Genomic DNA, 27968 nt, shown 5'->3' on the forward strand with positions numbered 1-27968 from the left:
GGTTTAGATGTACTTAGAAAACTGGAGAAAAGCAGAAATGCTCATTTCTGGAATGGGGTAGGCTGGCAGAACTTACATAACGGAGCTCTGCTGACCTATCCCAATCTAGAAATGAGCATTTCTGCTTGTTTTGAGGCTTCCTCTAGGAAGCATTCAATCTCCATTGCACAAGCAGCGGGTCCTGCTTGCACAACGGAATTGGTGGGAAGGGCTGCTTGTGGAAGTGACAGCAGGGCATAAGAGAATCAGCAGGGTGCCTCTCCCTGCTGGATATTGCCCGCTGTCTTAAAGGAGGGCGGGGGGAAAGCTAACATGAATTCTGATATGTACCTGCCTGGTATGAACAAATGGGACCACACACTATTACGCTATCTTTTTTTTCTTTTTTCATGCTACTATTATTCAAACAGGGGACTTGGAACAAGTCATACTCTACAACCTTAAAACTTATAATTGTTATCCTAAACTGTTGGTTGCATAAAATCAATAAAGTGATTCTGCAGTTTTAGAAGAGAACTTTGGGCATTTTAGTAGTCACAGAAAACTAAGCAGTTGTATTAAACAATACAGGAAGTTTTTAATGAAGCTTTCTGTAGTTGAAAACTGCTTAAAAAATCCAGACGTATTCTAGACAAATCCTCCCTTTTCTATGCTTATGCTATTTTAAATGTACCATGTAGCATTTCTCAATTTTAATAAAGACATCTTCTGTTGTTGTTTGATACAGCAGCTGCTCGAGATTTTCTGTGACTTGTGTAATGTAACTTATTTGACCTCCATTATATCTGGCATACTGACAGCCTTAGTTTCTGTGAGCTGCTCCTTCCAGGCCAGGGCTGGTTTTGCTCATTTACAGTAATATCAGAGGATTCCCCCCCCCCCTTTCCTTCTTTCATCTCTGCTTTTGAAACAGCTCCTCTTTTTCTGAGAAAGTGACTGTGGAGGAAAATATTTATTTTATTATTTTTTATTTAATAAATTTATATACTGCTGACCATATTTGAAAATATATCTGTGTGGTTAATAAAGAGACAAGTGCTTGCCAAGTGGCATTGCAGTAGGAGAAAAGATAACCACTTTCAGAAACTGAGATCACAGAATCATAGGGTTGGAAGGGGCCTACAAGACCATCGAGTCCAACCCCCTGCTCAATGCAGGAAGCCTGAGTCTCCCATCCAAGTACTGACCCTGCTTAGCTTCCGAGATCAGGCACATCCAGTCGACGCCCTAAACCAGAACAACATGGAACAGCTCCCCCCCCCCTTTGTAAATACATTAGTTGTTGCACTAGTCTTAAAATAGCACTTTCTTTAAGAAATTTTTTTTCCCCCATTAACAATAGGAGAGCTGGGCTGGACAAAAAGACCTTCTGCAAATCCTGAGATTCTAACAAGTTGAGGCAAACACCCACCTGGCAGGGAGTTCTCTATCACTTCAGCATGGTAGGAACTCTGAGTGAAAAGGGGGTGGTTATCATTTTCATCTGCTACTGAAATCACCAACAAGTCAAAATCCTGAAGTTGTGTGAACACAAAGGAAAAAGGAGAGAATTATTAAAAAAGAACCTGAAATGCCTCTTGCAGGAGTTCTTCTCACAATCATCATTAAAGACTACATAGTGGTCTTCTCAGATGTTTCATTTTTGGTTTAGATGTACAGCCTGCCCAATCCTGAAAGCTTGGGGTGGGTAACAAAAACTTTCCTATGCTATACTGACATAACCTTGAACCCCAGAAATAGTTCAAACAGGTAGGTCACACAACTCTTCTGAAAAGGGGTTGAGACATGGGCCTCTCTTTAAGCTTATGCTGTTGATACATATAGGCCTGGTTAGCACGTCACAATAAGCCACATTTTTTTTAATTGTGGGTTATCTTGAACAAGGCCATGTGCTTGTGCATGCTGATCACCCCTGCTGCATGTGGGAACAGCTAAACGAACCATGGACCTTCCAGAATTTATAGTTTACATGTCACACTAAACAAATCAGGGGTGGCTTGTTTAGTCACTCCCCCTTGCAGCAGGAGCAACCGGGCAGCATACACCAGCACGTCACCTCATTCAGAATAACGCACAATTTTAAAACATGTGGGTTATTGTGATGTGCAAACTGGGCCATATGGTATTGTTATGATTGTACTTTTGGTTGTTCTCAGAGATTGCAATGAGACCCATAATGGACAAGCATTTTAGGACTTTATAAGTTAAAGCAGCACTGAAAGAGAACACAGGGAGCCAGCACAGGCATTGAGCAGATCCTCTACAGATATTTCTGGAGACAATGACTCCATCTACTGTGCTATAACAAGTTTAGTATTGTTTGTTACTGAGTTAACACTGGTCTGAGAAGGTTAGCGATCTGAACGACTGTATCAGAAAATATCTCTTTTATTTTGTTTTTAGGCCTATCTGTATCGTTGTATTACAGTGTTATTTGTGCTATCTCATGTGCCAGCAGGTGCGATCAAAACATTACAAGCCTATGGTTATTAGGGAAGTCTGAGGGGAAGTGCGTGATAAATGAAGGACCTATAATGAAAAGGAAAATTTGAGTGAAGAGCTGTAGAGCTACTACAAACACTTTCACTCTGGCCTTGAAAGCCTTAGCCTGGATTCTCTGATAGATGGCAAAGTTAGGGCTTAAGTCATGTGCCTTTGTTTGTTTCTTTGTTTGTTTGTTTGTAAGAGCAGTATCACATGAAATGCTTTCATTAAAATCAACCTGGGAAAACATGGTACTGTGTATAATTACCCGTCTTGCATTGCGTGCATTTTCTGGGTTGTCCTTCACTGTCACTGTCAGCCTATATTCTGACACCCGCTCCCTATCCAATGGGCGGTTTATATACACAATGCCAGTCTGGTGATGAGAAAGAAAAAAGAGAAAGGGGGGGAAATCAAAGGAATTACACTGTTTTGTTTGCTTCACAGTGCCAGATTTCTGTGATGGGTAAACATTAGGCAGATTAAGATTGAGCATTGAGGACCATATTGCATTCCTAAATCAGAAACCATGTTCTTGGGCTAACTGTTCAGGCAGTGATAATACTCACTATTGAATTAGGCTGAGTAATAGCAGATCCTCCCCATGTCACAAACTGGAGAGTGGCACAACATGGCTGCAAATCATGTAATATATTGACTGTCATTAAAACAATGTTAGATTCAGTCATGTTTTTAATTTGGGATAGTTAGACATGTTTGCAAAGTAGTGGATGAATAACCAGGTTTCCACTCACTTAGAGGTTTAGTTGAAGGCAACAGGTCACATACAGTGAGTCCACTGCAGCTTCTCATTGACCCTGTACCTGTAGCCTAACACTGTAAAGCACATTCAGACACTGAATGCTGGTAACGGAAAAGAAGAAAATCAGAGACATGTGACATTGGTCAACAGCTGCCAGCAGGTTCTTTGCACAACTATTTCCAACCAGAAGCAGGCTAAATCTCTGGGAAAGGGAGATTTTGTCTTACCTGGTGAATCAATGTTATGGGAATTCCCCTTCTTTGGGACACAAGAGGCATGACACTATAGATGACCTTATACTTTGCAATCTGGGCTAGCTGATGGAGTGTCGAGATGGAGGAGGCAAACATGGGATCTCCATGGGACTATGAGCAGGACTGATACCACAGCCCCTAGCACCTGAAGTAGCTCCAGAAGACTTACTGGTCCACAGCTTGTGAAGCAACTGCAACAGACTAAGCCTGCATGCTTCTGAGAGAAAATGCCATGGGAATTGTGTGTCAACAAATCTCACTCCCAAGTGCATCAGGGATTGAGATAGTCTCAACGGTCTATAACTGATCTTAAATCATTGTGGTACTGCTTCCAAGCAAAGAGGGGCATAGAATTGGGACCTTCCCCTTAGGCATAACATTACTAGTTATAGTACTGAGAAACCTGATCTTCTTTGCTCAAATCCTTCATGTGAATATGTGGGGATAATGTAGTGGAGTTGGAGTGGTATCACTTTAAGAGGTTCATCTATCTACCTAGAACAGCTTGCTGTTTGGCAGGTAAGATTTGTTGCTTTATGAATCCCATCTCAGTCTACCACCTGGATGCTATGACACTAGAATAAAGTCTGCACTCTTGTAATCTTGCTCAAGAGAGGCCTTTTGCAGGAAAGGCACATTGAGTCAAGTGAGCATAAGGCCAGCCCAAACATGGTTATGACTTGAGGATCTGGGCTCTGAGAATGAAGAAAAAGAAGTGAAACCAGATTTCAAAACTGTCCTTCACTTCTGAGTGCAAACTAGAAGCTTGTTTCCAGGCACAACGGGCTCCTGAGTCCCCAGTAACTTTGTAGGTCCTCAGCTGTTTGCAGAAAAGCTCAGGTGTCTAATAAAATTAGGTTAAAAAAATTACAATGGGTGCACTCTACATTAAAGGATACATTTGAAATCCAAATCACTCTGAAGTGTGAATGTCTGCTTTAGTTTGCATGTAGTTCAGGGGCCACAGAGATGAAGGGAAGCACACTCTGGCCTCTGCCATGAGCTAGGGACCTAAGGCCACTGGGAGGCTGCACCCCTTGCCTCCAAAGAAGAGCATCCTGTTTCCTTTTCTCTCCCCATCCCCTTTTCTTTTGGTATTGTGCTTATTAGATTGTGAGCTTGTGGTCAGGGTATATTTTATCCTTTAATCCTTACATAGTGCATAGAAATTTTATAAGAGAGAGAGAGAGAGAGAGAGAGAGAGAGAGAAAGAGAATAGCAAGTACAGCTGCCATCACAACAGTCTGAAGATATGCTGCTATATACTAGTTATACACTTTATTTTTTCCATTTGGGTGGGATAAATGTCCAAATAATCAAACAAGTAAAGTCCCTGCATTCAATAGGGCTAGGAAAAATCCTGCCTGAAACCCTGGGGAGCTGTTGCCAGTCACTGTCGACAATACTGGGCTAGATGGACCAATGCTCTGACATAGTATAAGCCCGCTTCCTATGCTCCTGTGTTATGACCTTTAAAGCCCTTTATATTTCGGGACCAGAATATTGGAAGAATCACAGCCTACCCTATGAATCTGCCTGCCTATTGTGGTCATGGTAAGGGGCTCTCCTGTTCATTCCAAAGTCCCCAGAAATACACCTAGTTGGAGCCAGGGAATGGATCTTTTCAGTGGCGGTACCCAGGCTCTGGAACACTGCCCCAAGCCCTCTCTCTAATTGCCTTCCCTAGGATGATCAAAATGTTCTTTTTCATTCATTCATTTTTTATTTCTTTCATTCATTTGATACATTTATATCCTGCTTTTCAGAGATACACATCCTTACAAAGTGGCTTACAAACAATAAACAGGGTGGACACAAGCACGTAGAAATATACTAAAACAGCACTATAGAAACTGAGGACAAGTTTAAGGCTGTTGAGAATACACATAATAACTACCTACTCCAGAAAGGCCAGTTTAAGCAAATACATTTTAAACCCTTCTTAACAGCCTGTACCAAAGGTAAAAGCAGCAGGGAGTTCCACTATTGAGGGGCCATCACTGAGAAAGCCTTGCTCCTTGTACTCACCAATCCAGCTTTTCTAACCAGTGGGCTCCTGAGCGGAGCCTCTGACAATTTCCTAAGCATATGGGCAGGACTATCTGGGTAAAGGTGGTCCTCTGTGTAACTTGGCCCCAAACTATTTAAGGCTTCAAAGGTAATAACCTGCATTTTAAAATCAGCCCAGAAATGAATTTGTAACCTATGTAATTAGAGCGGCTTCATACAGATGTAGAAAAGCATGGAAGATAAGATTGAATCCTGAGGCACCCCAAAAGGCCAAGGCCATAGAAGAGAAGAAACAACATTCTGTGATTGGCCATCCAGATAAGGTTGAATCCCAAACCAGATAATAAATACAGAAAGATATTATGATCAATTGTGCAAAAAAGCTGCTGAGAATCCAGCAGAATCCAGAGGACTGCACTCCCACCATCCAGTCCCTGGTGATTGTCATCCACTTGAGCTACCAACGCTGTTTCTGTCCCCAAACCTGGATGGAATCCAGACTGAAACTGATCCAAATAATCATTTTCTTCCCAAGATTGCCTGGAGCTCAAAAGCTACCACCCTCTCAAGAACCTTGCCGTAAAATGGAAGATTGAAGACCAGAGGACAGGAGGAACTTTTTAGGAAGGCTTTCAGGCCATAAATAGTTGTTCCCCTTTTGAGGTGGTCTTAATTGCTGTGGTTAAGTTATTTTTGATGGTAGTTTGCATTATCTTATTTCCTCTACTGTTTTAGTGTTTTATGGCTGATTTTTTTGTATTTATTGTTGTCAAACTGTTTGTAAAATGGTTATGACAGTGTTTTAACTTATTTTATATTGTTAGCTGAATGTAGGGTATACAAATTTTAATAAAAATAAAAAGAATACAAACAATGTGTGCTTAAATCCAGTCATTGTGACAGTGAAGAAAGGCCTCTACATCATTCATATTTGTGCCAGAATGTGTGGGGCAGGAAGCTTTATGTGTATCTCTGCAGGTAAAAAAAAGAGGTTTACAGACTTACGGTGCCGTTGATGTAAAAAACATTTTCTATATTCCCTGCTGTGATGCTGAAGGTTAAAAGAGCATTCCTGCCACTGTCAGCATCATTGGCAAAAATGCGAGTGACAAAGCTGGAGATGGGTGCATGTTCACTGAGAGTGAGATTCATCGGCAGGTTCAGGAGAACAGGGTCATTATCATTAATGTCGAGAACACGCACTCCCACCATGACCTGAAACACAGACAGGAGGCAGATGAGGAGAGTGGGAAACATGCCTGAGACCATTATGACAAAGAATGCTCACCCACTGGATTCTTCTAAGTCAGTCTAATTCTCCATGCATTTTCCATATGGCTTCATAGAGACAAGAACTACCTATGTTTTCCTTCAACCAGGGATGTCCATCCTTTGAAAATACAGCCCTCTGGGGGCCCAACGGATCCCTGCCGCCCACCTGGCCTGGCTTGCATTTGTGAGAAGAGCTGTGGGATTTCCCGATATCCGGGAACTTTTTGCATTTTTTTCCTCATCAACAGAAAGTTGCACAAATTCTGGCCATAATTTGCTTGCTTTGTGCAAATTCTAGCTGTAATTCACAGTTAACTGGAGGTGCAATTTGTGCAAAATTATGGAACTTATGGCTGGAATTTGCACAAATTAAGCGAGTTACGGCTGGAATTTGCACCAATTATGCAAATTGCTCATGCAATTTGTACAACTTTCTATTGACGGGGGAGGGGAAGGAAAATCCATGAAATGGCCTGACTCAATGCAGATGGAATTGGGCCAGCTCACTGGGAAGCAAGACGAAGTCCAGGGGACCGAGCTGCTGAAGCTCAGCAAACTCCACCCCACAGACGGATTCCTCTGACATCTCTACCCTCAACCACGTGCAACTCAGTTTCTTCACCCCTGGACAATTCACTTCTCCCTCATGGAGGTTTCAGAGCCTCACCTCTGCAGTTTTGCGCCCAAACCACAAAGACTTACAGTGGAGCTGAGAGATGGCACCCCTCTGTCCTTGGCAGCAATGGTGAGGTTATAGAAAGCGATGTTTTCTCGATCAAGCTCAGCATCCTTCCGCACACGTAGCTCCCCTTCCACAGGAGAGATCACAAATTCTCCTGCAAGGCAGACACAGACATGCTCAAGAGAAGCAACATGGAATATGGTTTGAAAGGACGTTTGCCAGCACAAAGCACGTTGGCAGAAGCACTCGCGAGCTTCATGCCCTTATCCCTCCTTTTCCAGGGGACACATGCTACTGTAGAAAGATGAGAACATACATTGGGAATGGATGGGCATAGTCCCCCTAAATCAGGGGTGCAGAACCTCTGAGGGGTAAATTCCATTTTGCAGAAGCTCTTGGGGCCACATTCCAGTGGTGGGCCGGGCCAAAAATACCAGCTTATTTTAGTGTAAAGTTCCTACTGTCAGTAACTAAGCCTTTGGAGAGGCATTTCAACCTTTTAGAATGGGGGGAAAACTGCACAAAGGCCGGGAAGCTACCAAACAATCAGTGATTCGGGGAAAGGGGGTGGGCTGGGGGAAGGGGCACAGCCATTTGGAAAACCCCAGAGGGTTCAGATTTCATCCCAAGGCCTCAGGTACTGTACCCCTGCCCTAACCTCTGAAGAGGAATTTGTCTGCAAGTTGTTGTTTATACATCCTGTACCAGTATCCTATGAAGCCACAGGTTCTAGGCAGGAGGTCAGAAATCTTGTGGGTGCAATTATACCACTAGCACCAGTGTTGGGTTCTCTTATAGCACATCGTTGCCAGGAGCCCCCCATCTGGAAGCTCCCCGCCACTATTATGAGAGAGGAAGGCCCATTTCTCTTTATGAACTTTCTCCACACCATGCATCCGTTCTCAAACTTCTACTGTGCTCTCAAGTCACTTTTCAAAATAAACTAAAAAGCACAAAATGCTTTAGCTTTTCTTGTTATGTTGTGGAAAAAACCCCAGCACTCTGAAACTGCCTCTAGAAGGCCTCTGGGTTCTGGTAGTGCGTGCCTGGGTGTGGCAGAGATTCGGCTGAAAATTGTTTGTGCACTTAGCTAAACAAGAACTGAAAATGAAAGCAGACTGAATATTGACTGTTCATATGAAAACCAAGCCAGTTCTCTTACACTTCATTTTCTTTCTGCTCCCCCTCCCCTTCATTTTTATTATTTAAATAATATTTTAAATGCCCTTGCTGTCAAAATATTCACTTGCTATTGTAAAGCTGCTACAATGCTTTCATCTAGCAAATATGCAAATATTTGACAATCTAGACTTTTCATCTAGCAAATATGCAAATATTTGACAATCTTTGCACATAAATATCACATTTTGGTTTATTTCTTCCAAAGATGTATCTTAGGGCCAAACTAAATGATATATGGGAGATCCATAATTATACCTACCAATATCCCCTAAAAAAAAAAAGGCAGCCACAAAGTGGGAGAGGAGCCCAATTGGACTGAGGCTGCAGTACTGGGGAAAGGGGGTGATGTTAATGCCTTCTCCACAATGCTTTCCTGATCTAACACCCCCAAACTACAATGTGCCCTGATGGGGAAACATATGGGTATCCATATGCTTTCCCCAGTGGGGCAAATAAGAGTCAGAGGAGGGCAGTTTGTATCAGGAAAATGGCATGAGGGAAATGGCCCATCCTCCATAGCACTGCAGCCCTGATCACGACTGCTTTTGTTTGTTTTTTAAACCCATCAGGGAATGTGATGATCTTCATTTCATTTAGTTTGGCCCTTAGAGGACTGCAGTTCAGATGACTGTCGCTAACCTGAGCTGGCTTTACACCTGTAAATTCAATTTGCTCCTAGGCTATGTTATCCCTAGTTATGGAACTTCCTCCCCTCCTCCAGGGGCTCACTAAATGTCCAAACAAAGGCATCTTTTGGAAGTGTTGCAAAACCTATTTGCTTTGGCTGTCTCTAGGGGGGTCAGAGATAAACCAGCAGAGTGCTAAATGATCTTAACAATATTTTGATCCAATTGAATTGTGTTGTAATGGGACGTTTTCTTATTTTAAATTATTATCTGTCCCAGGCCTTTGGGACAGGGGTGGAGTATAAGTACACATAAATGTTAAAATGTGAGCTGTTTCAATTACAGAAGTATTGAAAGTACACTAGAAAGCCTGAGGAACTTGGATACATCATCTTTCAAAATGAAGATACATCATCTCTCAAATGACAGACCTAATCTTCCTCAAATCTAATCACTTGATATGTTTGCAAAAGGTTCCTTTAGCTTGAAAATGGGTGGCCTCCCATTTTTTTATTTTTTTATTTTTCGTTCGTGGGATGAACGTGCAAAACCTCAAGCATCTTATGGTAGGGCAAGTACAACAGGTTTGCAATGTTTCCTCTCATGGTGGATGCTGATTGTAACAGGATTTCCTGATGTAGACACTCCAGCTTCTCAGAAAGAGGCCCCTGAAAAGATGTTTTTGAAATCACCCATTCACTATCCTAAGACATTTATTTCTGTTTTTTTTTTCCCCCACACCCTTTCCCTTTCCCTGAAAGTTTGTTATATAAAAATAATCAGCTTCTTTGTATTTGTACTACATGTTTGGCACTGTGATTTGAAAGTGAGTTGCTTGACCTGCACGAGAAAGGTTAGTCCCTAAATCTAACAGAAAAGCTGTCCTGATACCACCACCCCCTGCAAAAAAAAATATATATATATTGAGTCTTTCACAAAGGCTTTTATTGCCTAACTTGATGTAAAATCTGGTTAAACTAAAAGAAAACCTGAGTTTCTTCTGTCACAATTTTAAGGGCCTACTAAAAGGCATACTGAAAAGCACAAATTATTATTACTGTCATTATAATGGGGGATCAAACATCAAGAAGTAGCTCAGGCAACACAGGATATTCACAGCAATGTTATTACTTATTGTAATTACTGTTAATCATTTTGATACCATTTCTGAAGTGCAAAGTGCTTTCTCATTTGTCCTCACAACACAGTGAGGTAAGACATTAGGGCTCTCTTCATACCTGGCATTTTATCCCACCACAAACTGGTCCTTTTGATTTCGGATTCTTTCCAGGATTTACACTGGCCCTGCATAAAGGCATCTCTCATAGTGCTTCCCTCTGCTTTGTACCTTTTCATGGCTAGGCGGAGCTGCATGGAAAAATTAGGACAAAACGGGGCTGCTGGCCCCATGCCCCCTCCCCTCCCCTGATCGTTGGTTCCTGTAACATGATTGATGGCTCCTCCCCATCCCTCCACTCCTCCACAGCAGGCGGGCAGTCAGAAGCACTTCTAGTGACTGGGATAGCAGGCTATGGGAGCTGGTCCTCTGCCCCCCTCTTTCCTCCGACCTTGTGGCAAGGGAGAGAGTCTTCTCAGTGGCTTACCCCAAGGTTGCTGGTGCTGCTAGCCTTTCTCTGCTAAATATGTCAGTGTGTGAAGGAATTAAATGCAGCACATTGCTTGCACTACTGAGTAAGGTGGGCTAGGAGAAGAGATAGTGGCTGGCTCCCCCCCCCCATGCTGTTGTTGCTCTTCCCCCTTATTCTGGCTTCCCAATGGCCCTGTAAAGTGGGCTAGGAGAAGAGATAGTGGCTGGCTGGCTGGCTTCCCAATCGTACGGATATTTTCACAGGCATGAGTGCAAGTCCATTCAATGGCTGTATGAAAAAGCCCATCAAACTGGTGAACAAAAGGGAGAAGAAGCAGTCAGTGAAGTCAATGGGAGGGGGAAGTTCCAAGTAAATGCACTGAAGGGGATGGGAGACCTTAAGACATTGTAGATTTACAGCGCACTCCTATGCATGCCTACTCAGAAGCAAGACACACAAATTTCAATGGCAGTTACTCCCAGGAAAGAAAAGCCTTACAGCCAATTCGTTTACTCAGAAGTAAGAATTGCTGTGTTCAGAGGGATCTCGAAGAAGCATTTGGGATGGTTAACCACTTTACAGTTCAAGCGCCTGTAGTGGAATGGGAGAGAGTCAGAAACAGTCACTGGAAGTGTGGTCAGTGACTTGCCCTTACCCTCCCACCACTTTGTTGTCATGACGATGTTATTCAACACCGCCTGTAACACCCCTGAGCACATGCCCACACAAAGCGGGGCAAAGTGCTAAAGGGGAAATACACAGGGGGAAAATGGCTACTTCAGTTGCAAGCACAGGAAATGCCGAGTTTTCTCCATTCTCAGATAATGTGGGAAGAGGAGGGGAAGTTGTGAGATAGCAGCAGGAGAGCAGCATCGTCATTTAAAGCTCCCGCAAAAACCAATGATTTAAGAAGAACGATCCTACTAAAAGAACAATGTGTGAAGGTGGCCTAGGACATCCACTTTACAAATCCATTTTACTGAGGCAGATGGATAGTGACTTGCCCAAGTCTACCCAGACAATCAGTGATAAAAATGGAATATGAACAGAGATCTCTAGGGTTCAAATGGAGGTCCCAAAATGAAGAACTGGGGTAAAAAAAGAACCTTACTCAGTTAGACAGAGGAAACTGTCTTTCTATCAGATGTAAGGAAACAGGTTTAGTAAGAATGGCTATTTGCTTAGGGAAGTAGAGAGATGAAGCAGGAATAGAATACTGACTCTTTGGCTTATGCTATGAACCGTGGGACGATTATTCCCTCCCACAGTGTGCACATATGTATGGTGAACGCATTTTCTGGATGAATGGGGAATTGCAAACACAGACTTGTCATGCCCTTTCTCTTCTGCCACTTACCAAGGGGATCCCCTGTGATAATGTTGTACTCTACTTGTCCACTGGGCCCCGAATCCCCATCATGGGCCAGGAAAGTCCACACCCTTGGACCTGGCTGTCCTTCTGTGATGTCAAAGGGCCCTTCATAAGAACGTGGGAACGTTGGCTGATTGTCATTGATATCGTTCAAGTTCACTAACACCTGAGAGTAATACAAAAATGCACAAAAGAGTTCTAAAATGCTTAAAGGACAGTTCTCAGATCAGTTTTGTCTCTGTAAGTGTCAATTTGGGGCATCTAAAACACTGAGCAAACACTGTCAAACCTGTTATCAAGAAACTGTAGCCATCCTTCACACAACTGCTAGCAGAGTGTTGGTATTTTTTATTTATTTCACTTATGCCAGTACTTTTCTAAGAAGTGTTTTTGTTTGCAGCAATAAGCAAAAGCTTCTTGGCTTTCGACCTGCAGAAACCAATGACAAAGGAGACAGGAACAACTACAACTACAAAAGCTGCCCTCATGACTTACTAATCTAGTCTGTGCAGAGTCCAAGATACGCTTCTGCGCATGCACCCAGACTATCACCATCATGCTGCTCTGATAGCAGACTAAAGGGAAGAAGGGACGCAGGGTTGCAGAAGACTGCAGTATGGAGTCAAAGAGTGCACAACAGAGAGTAAGAAAGCCAAAACTCGATCTCTGTCTCCAGCGTAATGGCTGCTGCGTTACGTTTAATGGCGACTGTATGCAATAGGAAGCTGCCTTATGCCGAGTCAGACCATTCGTCCATTTAGTCCAGTATTGTCCACACTGACTGACAGCAGCTCTCCAGGGTTCTTGCATGCCCTACATGGAGATGCGGGGATTAAATCTGTGTGCTTATATATCAAGATTGGTTAATCCACTCCAAACCAAACATTCAGGGTACAGTCAGCTTATACCAAGGAAGGCTTCTGTCCCAAACAGCGGTACCAGGCGGGGTGTGTGTGTGTGTGTTTTGAAAAGGGGAGGTGCCCCCGCTGGAAACCACAAGCGGCAAACCGCCTAGTAAATTATAAGTCCGTAACGGCAAGTGGAACAGGCACATTTGGCCATGATCTCCCTTCAAGAGCATAATTTAACCATTTTATTTTTGCTTATTAATGAAAGTGTGTAATTCCAAGAACATGTCTTCAAAATGCTATAATTACATGTATAGCACATATGTGCATGTAATTACACATATATTATACACTAAAGGAAACTTTATGGTGTGTTTAAACCATAAGTAATAATAATGATATCAACAAATAATTTTAATAATTATTACTAACTAAAAATAAATAAAATAGATCCCAATCAGTGCAGCATCAAAGCGAACCGACTATGCACTTTTTCAGTAAAGCACCAAATGTACACTATTTTTGGATTAACACATAGCCATCATTTTCAGATAACAGGGCAAGTGTGTGCGGCCAGTTGAGCTATGGCCCCTGTTCATCAGATGTCACTTTCAGCATGCTACTGCAAGCCGGGGTGGGGTGGGGGATTTGCAGTGCTGTGGTGAAACACATGCACTTTTCATGAGGAATCACACATGAACAGCTGCCACATGGAGTAATTTTAAATATGCATGCATTTAAATATGCCGTAATGCATAAACCAGTCTTAAGTACATGGGAACAAAAATAATGGGGCTGGGCAGCAATTGCCGTGAGTGTAAGATCAAGCAGATTCCATGAAGAAAAAGGAAAGACCTGCCACATGGCCCCATTAGATTAATTTGGAAAAGGAAGGGAAAAAGTCTTTCAGGAAATAGGGTTGTTACGCCTATTGACTCCCCCACCCACAGTGTTTAATCAATACAAAGATCAGGCTGCACAATTTACCATACTGCACTGATGTTCCCTCATCCTTGCCAAATGAAGATATATCCAGAGGACAAATCAGACAAAGGCATGTTCTTCCCCTGGAAACTGTCCATGGAATTTCTTTCCATTTTGAGAACCACGGACAGTAGCTATTTTTGAATGGCTTTTATTAACGCAGTGGCAATTGCAGAATATATAAGAAAATTTTTGGTGGGAGAGCAAGAACACGTTAAAGGAAAGCATTAATTTTGTTATCATATGCTTGTTTTAAAACATGGAGGGATATGGCTGTAGCAAGTAGCAGTCAGAAGTACTTTTGGAGAGGTGCTTGCTTATCCATGCTCTTTCCCAGAAGAGATACATACATACCGTTGTGGTGGATGTGAGACGGCGGGAAGGGATTGGACACTGGTCTGTGGCAGTGACTATCAGTGTGTAACGGCCATGGCTGATTTCATAGTCCAACTCCTTCACTGTGCGGATTTGTCCCTAAAATGAGAGACCAAAAACTGTTCATTTTCAGCAATGATTGAGGGTAGTTGTCAAGGGAACTTGGGATGTGGGGCACAGTGTGGTAGTGCAAAGTGAAACAGTGATGTGATCATGTACTAACCGTAGTGCTGTTTATATGAAAGGTGCCCATGATGTTCCCCTCTGTGATGGCATATGTAATTGTGCCGTTTGGACCTTCATCAAGGTCTACTGCATTGATGGTGATAAGGATGGCATTGAGTGTGCCTGGGCCCTCATCCAGTGTGACTTCATACAGATGCAGCCGGAATACTGGAGCATTGTCATTCTCATCCAGGATAGTTACATACACTGTAGTAGTAGCCTGTGGACAAACACTGATACATTTAGAATCATGTGCATGGGAGGTGGGGGGAATAAGGGACGAGACAAGAATCATGCATTTCAGTCTTCACATGTGAACATATAGCTCAAATGTCAGTTAGTTTGTAAGCTCCTCGGGGCTGCTTATGTTACCGTATAATGCTTATGAAATTAAAATTCATGGATAATAAAAGAATGACAATTAATTTCTCAAATAAGACATGTTAGGTGTAAGCCTACTTGGAATTTGTTTAAATATCAGAGTGCTTCTATGTGATGTTGCTCATATAGGGTAACAAAGACATCCAGTTTAAGGTTTTGCCATAGATAGTTGATGTCATCCAAGAGACATGAGCATGGAATGGATCAGGAGTATCAAGGAAGTAAGCATTATTAGCCATCGTCGACATTTCATTGGCAGTGCCGCTGAGCAACACGACACATGTAAGGAAATGCTTTTAACTATGCCAAACTTTTGTAAGCTTGAAGTCTCTTCCACCACATGAATACAATATTCAGTAGAAAGTGGCACAACGTATGTTACGCTGCCTACTTTGTATTTCAAGATTAGTGCAAGCTACCAGAATTAAGGGACACCATGGAACTGTGGCATTCTGAAGTATGGACTGTCCCTTACAACCCAAAGTATGTGGCAACAAACATATCACAGGGTTAATTTTTCCCATCTTCTCCTAGCCAGGGTAACTAGACAAGTAGACATCCACCGAAGTTGTTCTAGAAGCCATGCTACTAGAGCTCATCTCATTCAAGAGAGTTTTCTACTCTCTGAGTAGCATTTTCAGGGCGCTGGAGGGGCTGCAGTAGGAAGGAGGGTGCAGGGAAGTCAACTTGATCCAGTGTAAATCTGGATCCAACCTAACCCATGTTACGTGACGTGAGGATACGCTGACCAAACATAACAAAAAACAGGATGTCTGTTTCTTAAGTAGGTATTGAAGAAGAACAGATTGTGGCCAGCAAAGCATTGTGCATTACTGAGGCTGACACAACTCTCCCTTCTGTATAACTGTTCAAAGGACAGAGGCTCTAACTTCTATTGCTACTTGAAGAAAGGATGCAAAGAAACATCAGGCATCCCTATTTCTGAGGCCACTGCCTGCATTAAAACTGTATGCACTACATGGAGAAAACACAAAGCTAATAAATACGGGCGAAATGTATAACGACACTTGAGCAGAACCTTGATGAGCACATGGAAGACTACAGTAAGGGTACCTCCTTCACAGTCTGAAGAGCAAACGGGGAGACCTTTCTGACAGGCCAGCTACCCTAGCAGTTACAGAGCACAGAGCTTCTGCTTAAGGAAGAGTTTGCTTTGCAGAAAAACATTATTTCTTATTTTTATGTGGGGGAGAGCACAAACATTCCCCACGGAAGAAGGCTGAGTGGCGGCGGGACTACCCGTGATAAGGGAAATCTGTGATTCAAGGCTTCTTCACACAGAGCTTTTATCTTGCTGTTGAGACTGCTCACTCACTGAAGTTTCCAGGCCCTTTAGATGACGCCATTAACCTCCAGGGCGTCTCCCTGCGCTAAATGACCTTTATTCCATTTTAACATAGATTGGAGATAATGAGGTATCAAATTACCCCACTTGTGTTCCGCTTTAGTTCTCTCCACAAAAAAATAAAAGCCACAAGAAGAGGAGCTAGACCAATGAAACATATAGCAGACTCAGATAAGGGGAGAAGGAGGGGGGAAAGGAAGCACGTGTAAAGGGAGTCCGTTGTGATCCTGCATTTAAAATGGAAACAGAAAGCCCCGTTTTAACTGTGGGATTTTAGGCTGGTGTAGAGATGCTCTCAATCTCGTAAGTTTTTATTTTAATTTTAAAACAAATACAGGGGGCTCCAAATTTGATCAGAGCAAGTGTTGCTAGGGAAGGGTTTTTTAACCACACTGGTTCCCAGCCTAAATATGTTCTGAAGTGGCTATGCTGAAAATACATGTACAGCTGTGTTGTTGCTGTTATTATTTTCCTCTGTGGGGCTAATAGTGGCTGGCGGGGTGTGTGTGCGTGCGCGCATGCGCATACATGCATGTGCATGCGGGCAGTCAGATCAGGGAAAATGTTAAACATCCCTTCTCCCAGTGCTCCTGTTCTGATTAAATCCAGAGCACTGATTGACACGACATCATTAAAGGGACACAAGCCCTCTTTCAGGTCAGGCACTGGTGACTGTTCCAAATCAGATGGTCTGTTCATGGATATCAACCAACCAACCTCCCTTCTCTACCAGCAGAACAGGTGGTGGTCTCCACAAATCAACACTGGGCTGCATTCTTCAAATGCTACACGTCTATGTAGTAATTTGAATATCGGGCCACAAAGCCCAGTGTATGTACCAATGCATTTAGGAATGCGCCTTCTGTTTCCCATCTATCATATCAACCCACCTAATCTCTTTAATTGGCCAGGCACTCACTGTTTCTGCAACACTTCCTAGAGAAAGTCTCTGGAAATTGTATAACATAGTGCATGGCAAAGCATTTGTGCAACATCCTGTGGTTGAAGTGCTATCTGGCCACACAAGAGACATCCTTGTTGACTGTCTCTTGCAAACCTCTGTTTGGTTTCACCTCCTTTCCCTTTGTACTCCTTTTTTGGTCTTTGTTCTCCTGCATTCAATGCTGAAACCACCTTAGGAAACACTATTTTATCTGGTTGCTTTAATATTGGTTTGCTGGAATCAAAGGGCATTTTTTAAACAAGGTCAAGAGGGCAAAAAGCCAAATTCCGCAGAAACCACTGCAACTTCAGTTGATTGCCAAAACCACTGCAAGGCAATCTCCCACCACCATGCATGGACACACTTGTGCAGTACCCCTGGGGGGTGGGGATTCATTCTGATATGCCCACATCACTGCTCCTGCCGCTCCTGCCTGTGGACTGTACAGCCCACATTTCCCAGTTGTTTGCCACCTCAGACAGACCAGAAATCAAAGCAGATGGTGCATGTGGGTGTTGTGCTCACATCAGTTCCGAAGTGCCAGGAAAACAAAACAAAGTTGCTTCTACATTTCATTTCTCCATCCCTGTAAGAAAGCATAGTAACTCTCAGAAAATAGCTCCTTTGGTCCATCTGCCTTTCCATTTTACCTGATGGAAACAAAATTAAACCCTGCATACTTTTATAGTGAGGTAGAAGTAGTGGTGCAGATAGGTAATTTTAGACCCTGGATGTTATGGTCTTAGGGGCGGCTCCTTTCGATTTCCCTGTGTCAGTTGTGAAGCACAACAGCTAATATTTCTCTTTGCCCCTCAACTGCAATTCTATGCTTTACCACCACTTTGACATTCTTGATATGTTCAAACAACAAAACTGTTTGCCAACCCTGATAAAAATAAGAATAATCTGAGCACGTGCCGTTTTGCATTTTAAACTCACATAAATCATAGCACCATAATGCCTGCAGGAATAAAGTAGAGTTTGCTTCTGCTGCTCTCAACAACTGCCACTGTCTGGGTGGTCATTTGGGCCCCCCAGGGCTATGGGGCCCTGGAATTTGGCGCCAAGGTCCAGCACTGGTTGCACCACTGAGTAGAGAGCAGCAAAGACCCAAGAAACCATTCACTTCTGGTAACAAATACATCTTTTTATTTAGGATACTATGATAGCCATAGGGCTGTTCACATAACATGTTAACCCTCACTCAGTGGTTAAGTGTGGGTTGTTTTGAACTGTGGGTTGTTTATTGAACCACGGGTTATCATGTTGTCTGAATGCAGCCAGGGTGGCTTGTTAACCATGCAGTGTGGCTTATTTTCTCAAACAAGCCACCTTGAAAACCCATGGTTTGTTGTTGGGTTGTTCAAGGTGGTTAACAAGCCACACTGTATGGTTAACAAGCACCCTAGCTGCATTCTGACAACATGATAACCCAGTCCGCTGAAAACATGCTGCATTCAGACGACACGATAGCCCACGGTTCAACAAACAACCCACAGTTCAAAACAACCCACACTCAACCACTGAGTGTGAGTTAGCATGTTGTGTGAACAGCCTCATAGAGCCCCCAGAAAACAGGACACAAATTTTATTGGCTCCACCCCCAGGATCAGTATAGGCTATATCAAATCTATGTAGAAAAAACAATATGTTTGTATATTTCTACACTTATGAATCAAGGTTGGTTAATCCATCCCTAACCTAAATCTTCAGGGTACATTCAGCTTACACCAAGGAAGGTTTCTGTCCACAACTTTTGCACTGGGGAGAAGGAGGCATTTTAAAATGGGGATGCCCACTCATGAAACCATAGACAAGCCATGCTCTCAATTCAAGAACTCCAAGAGCATAATTTAGCCATTTTAGCTTTGTTTATTAATGAAAGAGGATAAAGTAGCAGTTACAGGAACTCTGGGGGAAAGCGACCATGTTGTGTCTTGAGTGGTTGGACTTGAGTTCTTGGTTCTAAGGGAAGCAAAAGCCGAGTGTAGTCAAACACTTAACCTGGATTTTAGGAAAGATGATTTTAATAAACTCAGAAGAATTATAAGTAAGGTCCCATGGCAAGCGACTCTAAGGAGAAAAGGAGTCCACGATGGGTGGGAGCTTTTAACAAAGGAAATTCTCAAGGCACAATCACAAACAATTCCAACAAGAAGAAGAAAAGGTGGAAGACAACAGAAGAAGCCAATGTGGCTTCACAAAAAGCTTAGAGATGACCTGAAAACAAAAAGGGACACATATAGGAAGTGGAAAGAAGGCCAAGCAACAAAGGAAGAGTACAGGCAGGTAGCACAGTATTGCAGGGATGGCGTCAGGAAGGTAAAGCTGAGAACGAGCCGAGGTTAGCGAGGGATGCTAAAAGCAACAAAAAGGCTTTCTTCAGCTACATGCATAGTAAAAGACAGAGGAAAGAAGTGGCTGTTCAGCTGTTAAATAAGGATGGCAAAATGATAACAGATGACAAAGAAAAGGCAGAGGTGCTCAATTCCTACTTTGGCTCAGTCTTCTCCCAAAAGAGGGTCTATGAGTCCCCTGGCAAAGGCAAAGTACAGGCTGAAGGGGCAGGATTGCAGCTTGAGATTGATAGGCATATGGTCAAGGAACACCTAATTACTTTGAATGAGTTCAAATCTCCAGGGCCAGATGAAGTGCATCCTAGAGTCATAAAGGAACCGGCAGAAGAACTCTCAGAACTGCTGTCTATTCTCTTTGAGAAATCATGGAGAATGGGTGAAGTGCCAGATGACTGGAGGAGGGCTAATGTTGTCCCTATCTTCAATTAGGGTAAAAAGGAGGAACCTGGGAACTACAGACCAATCAGTCTGACATCAATCCCTGGGAAACTCCTGGAGCAGATGATAAAGCAATCAGTCTGTAAGCACCTTGAAAACAATGCAGTGATAACTTGAAGCCAACATGGATTTGTCAAGAACAAATCCTGCCAGACGAATCTGATCTCATTTTTTGATCAAGTAACCTCCCTTGTGGACCGTGGGAATGCTGTAGACATCATATACCTCGACTTCAGCAAAGCTTTCGACAAAGTGCCCCATGATATCCTGATGAGCAAACTAGCTCAAAGTGGGCTAGATGAAACAACAATCCAGTGGATCCACAGTTGGCTACAGAATCGGACTCAAAGAGTGCTTCTCAATGGGATCTTCTCAAACTGGGGAGAGGTAACAAGTGGGGTACTGCAGGGCTCAGTCCTGGGCCCAGTGCTCTTCAACATTTTTATTAATGACTTGGAGGAGGAGGTGCAGGGAATGCTGATCAAATTTGCAGATGACACAAAATTGGATGGGATAGCTAATACCCTGGAAGACAGAAACAAAATTCAAAGTGATCTTGATAGACTGGAGCGCTGGGCAGAAAACAACAGAATGACATTTAATAGGGATAAATGCCAAGTTCTGCACCTAGGAAAAAGAAACCAAATGCACAGTTACAAGATGGGGGATACGTGGCTCAACCACACTACAAGCGAGAAGGATCTTGGAATTGTTGTCGATCACAAGCTGAATATGAGCCAACAATGTGATGTGGCTGCAAAAAAGGCAAATGCTCTTTTGGGCTGCATTAATAGAAGCATAGCTTCTAAATCCCAGGAAGTACTAGTTCCCCTCTACTCAGCACTGGTTAGGCCTCATCTGGAGTACTGTGTCCAGTTCTGGGCACCACACTTTAAGAAGGATGCAGACAAACTGGAGAGGATTCAGAGGAGGGCAACAAAGATAATCAGGGGACTGGAAACAAAGCCCTATGAAGAGAGACTGAAAGAACTGAGGGGAGATATGATAGTGCTCTTCAAGTACTTGAAAGGCTGTCACAGAGAGGAAGGCCAGGATCTCTTCTCAATCATCCCGGAGTGCAGGACACAGAATAATAGGCTCAAGTTACAGGAAGCCAGATTCCGGCTAAACATCAGGAAAAATGTCCTGACTGTTAGAGCAATACGACAATGGAACCAATTACCTAGGGAGGTGGTGGGCTCTCCCACACTGGAGGCGTTCAAGACGAGGCTGGACAGCCATCTGTTAGGGGTGCTCTGATTTGGATTCCTGCATTAAGCAGGGGGTTGGACTCGATGGCCTTGGAGGCCCCTTCCAACCCTACTATTCTATGATTCTATGAAAGCGTGTAATTCAGGGGGATGCAAAAATGATGTAAACGTCTAAGGCATGCATGAAATTAAATGTTCAGTACATATGTGCACGTAATTACATGTATGGTATTTATTTTATTTACCTACTTTACTTTAAAAAATTTCTATAACATCTGTCAGGTGTATATTGTATATTGTACATGCCCAGGCAGCGTACAACATTAAAACCCTAATATAAAAATATAAATATACAGTATAACTAAAACATAACCAGTGGCCACCAGAAAACATGCAAGAAACAAATCAAATTGACAGCTATTACCAATCATGAACAGCTGGGGGAAATAAAACAGTCTTCAACATGAGCCTGAACTGCAGCAGAGTTGGTGCATGTTTTATTTTGGCAGGAGGGTATTCCAGAGAGTGGGCATCACCACAGAAAAGGTCCTCTTTCTCATTGTTGCCCCCTGGACATCTCTAGGATATGGCACAACCAGGATGGCCTCTGAGGATGATCACAATGGCCAGGCAGGTCTACAAGGGAGAATGTGTTGTCTCAGGTATCTCAGTCCCAAGTTGTTTAGGCCCTTATAGGTCAATACTAAAATCTTCATCTTGACCAGATATCAAATTGGCAGCCATTGCAGTTCTTTCAACAATGGTGTCATACGGCAATGGTTAGACGTATCCCACAATAATCTAGCCACTGCATTCTGCACTAGTTTCCAGACTACGCATAAGGGCAGCCCCACATAGGGGCTGTTACAATAGTGCATACTAAAGGAAGCATTATTGCGTATTTAAACATGATAATAATTAATAGTAATGAAACTAACAAATTTAATTATTACTAATAATAACAAATGAAATGGAATTAGTGCAGCATCATAGCAAATCAGTTGTGCACTTTTTCATAAAAGCACCAGATGTACACCATTTGTGGACTAATACATATTGATCATTTCCAGATACTGGGGCATGTGATATTGCACATGTGCATCCAATTAAGCATGGTATAACACACAGTGACCCATCTAAAGGTTGTGTACTTTTTCATAAAAGCACCAAATCCATACTGTTTATGGACTAACACATATGCATTATTTTCAGATACCGGGGCATGTGGTATTGCTGATTTGTGTGCATGCACACCTGACTGAAATGTTTCTAGTTGAACATCAGGAAAAACTTCCTGACTGTTAGAGCAATACGACAATGGAACCAATTCCCTAGGGAGGTGGTGGGCTCTCCCACACTGGAGGCGTTCAAGACGAGGCTGGACAGCCACCTGTCAGGGATGCTCTGACTTGAATTCCTGCGTTGAGCAGGGGGCTGGACTCGATGGTCTTATAGGCCTCTTCCAACCCTACTATTCTATGATTCTATGTGATATACACTCAGTGGAACAAGGTGAAATGACCACAGTTCATAAAATTATTAAAAACGCCAGGATAGCTTTGAACAATCATACTACTGTAAATTTTAGGTTTTGTTTTGACATAATATGTGTACATGCATACACATTTTATTTGTTTGCCTTAGCACTTATCATACTGCACAGGTTCATAGAAATCGATCAGAAATGTGGACATATGTTGTTACAACAGGATACTAGTTTTTAATTCAACAAAGATCTGTACTAAACCAGAGATCAATCTTAATTGCAGGAGCCTTCTCCCTCACAAGAGCACAGTGCAGTGAAAAGGATAGCCTTTTTTTGCATTGGCTGCACTTTCAGCATCCCTTTATGCAGCCAAAAGAGAGGAGCCCATAGTGAGGCTGGCAAATTGTGGGTAGTGTTGTCTAGTGGGGCCCATATAGCCCATTATCCATCTGAATCCTGCTCCAGCTTGTTGGGGAAGGAAGGACAACCTTGGAAGCAATGTCTGGCCCCAGACATGACCACCCTGGTAGACTGCCCTCTTCACATGCTGCTCAAGAGCAACTGGTGTTCATGGAATTTTTGGACAGATATTTTCTTTGGAAGCAAGCTTCGTTCTGCCCTTGACCACGTCAGTACAGGTGCTTATCCAGTTATAGAGCAGTGTGATGAACCTCCCAGTGGTACAAATAGTTTCTTCTGGAATGTTACATGGGGCGCATGTCATTCTTAGCCATGCCTCAGTAAGCTCTGGCAAAGAAATCAGTGTGGACCAGGCCATTACCTTTCCATAGCCAGTAAATGATGACACATTATTACATCCTGTAGGTGCATGAAGCACTGGAAGAATCCATGATTGCTCAGGCCCAAGGCAGGCAGATATTTCACAAGCGACCAGGCAATGGAAACTTTTCACCCATCTAAAAGCCAACCATAGATCAGCAGCAGCATGAAGCGTTTGTGCCACCATTACAGACAGCACCACATCAGTGTCAACAGTATGTATGAGTACTTTGTTCTCTGGCATGTACTAGATGCAGTAGTATACAGGTATCCACCTCTTCATGGTTTCATGGGGAAACCGAGTGAAGGTAATGTTGTGGTGATGTACTAAGTTCCTCTCCCCTTCTGTGAGAAGTTCCTTGTCTGCTTCATCCAATGTCTGGATGAGTGTCTTTGCAAAGGAGTTCTGGAACTAATCCCAAATCTTCTGCAAGGTAGCACAGGCCAAACCTGGCCTCAAGTCCCCAAGAAACACCCAGTAGCCACCCTCCCTGGCCAAGAGGCACTGAAATTAGCACTGAGGTTACCAGAAGGAATCACACCAACTTGGGAGTTGGATAAATGTTTATTATAGGGAAAGGGAGAACTGGAGGTGGCAGGTTGTACAGGGGGTTACAAAGCTGAAATACTTGGAAAGTATCCTGTGATTTTATCCTTCACAGAAGTTTGCAGGCAATTTACATGACGCTGTGACCCTGCTGTGACCCTGTTGTGACCCCCCTGCACTAAATGCCCTTTGTTCTGTTTTTAAATAGATCTCAGATAATGAGCTATCAAATTGCCCCATTGTGTTCCGCTTCAGTTTCCTCCGTGAAAAGAGTTAAAGCGGCAAAAAAAAAAGAAGCAAGATCAATGGAAGATAATGGAAGACTCAGCTATGGGGAGAAGGAGGGGGGAAGGGGAGGGGGGAAAGAAAGTATGTGTAAATGGAGTCAGTGGTGATCCTGCATTTAAAATGGAAGCAGAAAGCCCATTTTAAATGCAGGATTTTAGGGTGGTGTAGAAATGCCCTTAGGTTCTATAGCTAGGGTATGGAATCTATCATTATATGAAGAGTTATGAATTCTTCAAGCATGGGGAGTAACCAAGAGAATTATTATATGACGGTGAAAGGACAAAACTACTCCTCATTTGCAACTGTGGATAGCTGACACATGTTCTTTGTTGATGTTTGAACTAGGTGGTAATGAAGATGACTTTTAAGCAATGTGGTCCAGTTTTAATGAGTTTGCTGTGTGAGAATAGATTTCTATAAATTGTTCTACTTTTTCCTTCTAAGGGAGCAATCCTATGGTTGCTAGTCAGCAGCTAGACAGCCATAGGATATGTCGGTTCCCTGACAACCAACCTTTCCCCTGCTCCCGCGCTGTCTCGCAGGCAGCTCAGAATGACGAAAATGGGGCATTCCTGGGGGTGGTCCAGGGCGGGGAAGGTGGAAATGCCGGTACGACGCAGCCTGTCTGTTGTCCAGCAGCCACTTCCCCCGCTCCGCCTTCTCTCAGCCAAAATCGGCTGTCTAGCCGCAAATGCAGGGTGGCTAAAACGCGAAGGGGACAGTCCCCTCTGCGCTTCTCCTGCCCTGCACTGGATAGGCGGTCGCCTCAGAGTTTGGAGGTGGCCACCTATCCCAATAGGATTACACCCTTATTATACTATATATTATGTAGGAATATATATTGGATATTAGATTTGTATTATTAGTTAATTCAGATTATATTGTCACCTTATATTGTATCAAGTATTGAACTTGGTATATGTGATTTGGTGGGGAGGGGTAGAGGTTGCTTTTTTTAAAAAATGTGGAAGCCAGCACTGCTGAGGGGTGTGTGAAGTGAACTTCTGCCCCGAAGTCCTGCCCAGACAGCACCACTGCCAGAAAGCGGCTGGTGCATCTAGGGCTTCACCTTGGGGCCAATGTCCAGGGCCCAGCAGGCCAGGGCGGGGGGCACGTGCCCACCCAGACAACAGCAGGTAATGAGGGCAAACTCCTGTAGCCATGAGGGTGCTGTGATTTAAGTGAGTTCACAAATAAAAAACTTGGACTTGTTCAGAGTATTCTTTTTAATCAGCCAAGCAGTTTCGTGGTTGCGCTGTTCTGACATATACGGAAAACAGAAGCAGTTGCAACGCATGGGATGGCAACGGGAGCGGGGGCGAGGGAGAAATGTATGCTTCACAACGGAATACACGTGGCCTTCTAAAGCACCCCCCCCCCCGCCAAGTAGGCCGCAATCCTACGCACGTTTACGGAGAGAGAAAGTCACACTGCTGCCAGCATCCCCCAAGCACTGGTAGGGCTTTTTTTTTCTGTCTAAACTTGCGTAGCGTCGCACTCTTAGCTGCACCAGTGCCGCGGATTCCCCAGCTTGTCGAACCATGAAATCTCCGGTAGCCAAAGGGCAAAATCCCTCTGTATCAAACAACTCTCAGCCACCCGCTTCCTTTCTTTAAAAGGAGTGGTGCGGGGGGCACATGCTGGCAAGGAGAGCGCACCCCTCCCGGTTCCCAGGCAGCGGGTCCCTTCTAGCCTGTTCCGCGTGTCACAGGCCTGGCTGCGTCTCGCCTCTGACCTCCTGGGGGCGCTCGCTTGTCGCTCTGCCTGCCTGCCTGCCTGCCTGCGGGCTTGTGGCGGGGAAGCAAATTTCCGGTGAATGGTGCAGCTCGTTTCGGCTGCTTCTGCGTGCCCGGCTCAGGGTGTCTCCGAAGACGCACGCGCGCGCACGCGCGTGCGTCTTCGGAGACACCCTGAGCCGGGCACGCAGAAGCAGCCGAAACGAGCTGCACCATTCACCGGAAATTTGCTTCCCCGCCACAAGCCCGGAGGGGGTGTGTGTGTGTGTGTATATATATACACACACGCACACACACACACACCCTCAGGGTCGGGATGGACCATTCCAGGAAGTGGTGGCTACTGGTGCAAGTAGCGCTTTCCTTGGCTGCCCATGAAGGTAAGGGCAGGCTTGGGCTCGTCGTCTTCTCTCTCTCGCTGTGGTCTAACCCGTCTCCTCCCGTCCTAGTATTAACATTTCTTTTCTTTTTGTCTCAATGGCAACAGCGCAAAAGGATTCGGGTGTGTGTGTGTGTGTGTGTGTGTGTGTCTCTGTGTGTGTAAGCCTTTACTTTCTCAAGCTGCACTCCATCTCCGTCCCCAAAGAGGCTGCCAGAAGAGAGAGGCTGAGGAAGCAAACGCACAAATAAAAGATGTTAAGTGAGGTGGGGAGAGAGGTTGGAGGAAAGGTTTCCAGCCTTCGTTGAAAACTTGTTTTCCTGAAACGATGCACACACACCCCCCCCCCGCCTTGCTACCAACCAAATGGAAGCCAAAGGCACCCTTGCTCTTTCTTTCCACCCCCCAATTACACGAAGGGGACAAGCAGAGTTTCTTTGCCTCATTGGAGGGGTTTTCCCAATACAATTGCCCTCAGGCTTGAGGTGAATTTAGTTTTTCATTGGGACAGGTTGAAGGGGCTTGCTTGAGTTCCCCAAAGAGCATCTTTGCAATCCAGAGAGAGCTGCCGGGCTTTGCTGTCATTAGTTGGGTTTCGAAGAGGCAGAGGAACTAGAGATCAAATCGCCAACATTCGCTGGATCGTGGAGAAAGCAAGAGAATTCCAGAAAAACGTCTATTTCTGCTTCATTGACTACGCTAAAGCCTTTGATTGTGTGGATCACAACAAACTGTGGCAAATTCTTAAAGTGATGGGAGTACCAGACCACCTTACCTGTCTCCTGAGAAACCTGTACGAGGGTCAAGAAGCAACAGTAAGAACCAGACATGGAACAACTGAGTGGTTCAAAATTGGGAAAGGAGTACGACAAAGCTGCATATTGTCGCCCTGCTTATTTAACTTATATGCAGAGTACATCATGAGAAACGCCGGGCTGGATGAATCACAGGTCGGAATTAAGATTGCCGGGAGAATTATCAACAACCTCAGATATGCAGACGATACCACCCTAATGGCAGAAAGTGAAGAGGATCTAAAGAGCCTCTTGTTGAGGGTGAAAGAGGAGAGTGCAAAAGCTGGTTTGAAACTCAACATTAAAAAAACTACGATCATGGCATCTGGCCCCATCACTTCCTGGCATATAGAAGGGGAAGAAATGGAAGCAGTGAGGACAGATACTGAAGCTGAAGCTCAAATATTTTGGCCACCTAATGCGAAGAGAAAACTCCCTGGAAAAGATCCTGATGCTGGAAAGATGGAAGGCAAAAGGAGAAGGGGACGGCAGAGGATGAGATGGCTAGATAGCATCACTGATGCAATGAATATGAACTCGAGCACACTCCGGGAGAGAGCGGAGGACAGGAAGGCCTGGCGTGCTATGGTCCATGG

General features: G+C 43.9%; 2 protein-coding genes across 2 annotated transcripts in view; one reads left to right on the forward strand and one right to left on the reverse strand.

The window, feature by feature from the left end:
- Window positions 1-667: 667 nt before the first annotated feature.
- On the reverse strand, window positions 668-17956 carry LOC146350727 (cadherin-23-like). The gene is made up of 8 exons (XM_084845645.1): window positions 17882-17956; window positions 14665-14886; window positions 14421-14540; window positions 12220-12400; window positions 7486-7619; window positions 6517-6726; window positions 2753-2860; window positions 668-1514 (listed from the first exon to the last, which is right to left on the reverse strand). The coding sequence occupies exons 1-8, from the start codon at window positions 17954-17956 to the stop codon at window positions 1311-1313; spliced, it is 1254 nt and encodes a 417-aa protein (XP_084701771.1). The 3' UTR covers window positions 668-1310.
- Window positions 17957-26364: 8408 nt separating this feature from the next.
- The window catches only part of VSIR (V-set immunoregulatory receptor), a 30843-nt gene continuing 29239 nt past the window's right edge, over window positions 26365-27968 (forward strand). The window contains exon 1 of the mRNA XM_084845516.1: window positions 26365-26579. Coding sequence (XP_084701642.1) covers window positions 26516-26579 — 64 coding nt within the window. The 5' untranslated portion in view covers window positions 26365-26515. The remainder of the gene's footprint in view (window positions 26580-27968) is intronic.

Source organism: Heloderma suspectum, chromosome 3, assembly GCF_057233095.1.
Source record: "Heloderma suspectum isolate Gila_16-S chromosome 3, 16-S_ref, whole genome shotgun sequence".
Taxonomy (NCBI): domain Eukaryota; kingdom Metazoa; phylum Chordata; class Lepidosauria; order Squamata; family Helodermatidae; genus Heloderma; species Heloderma suspectum.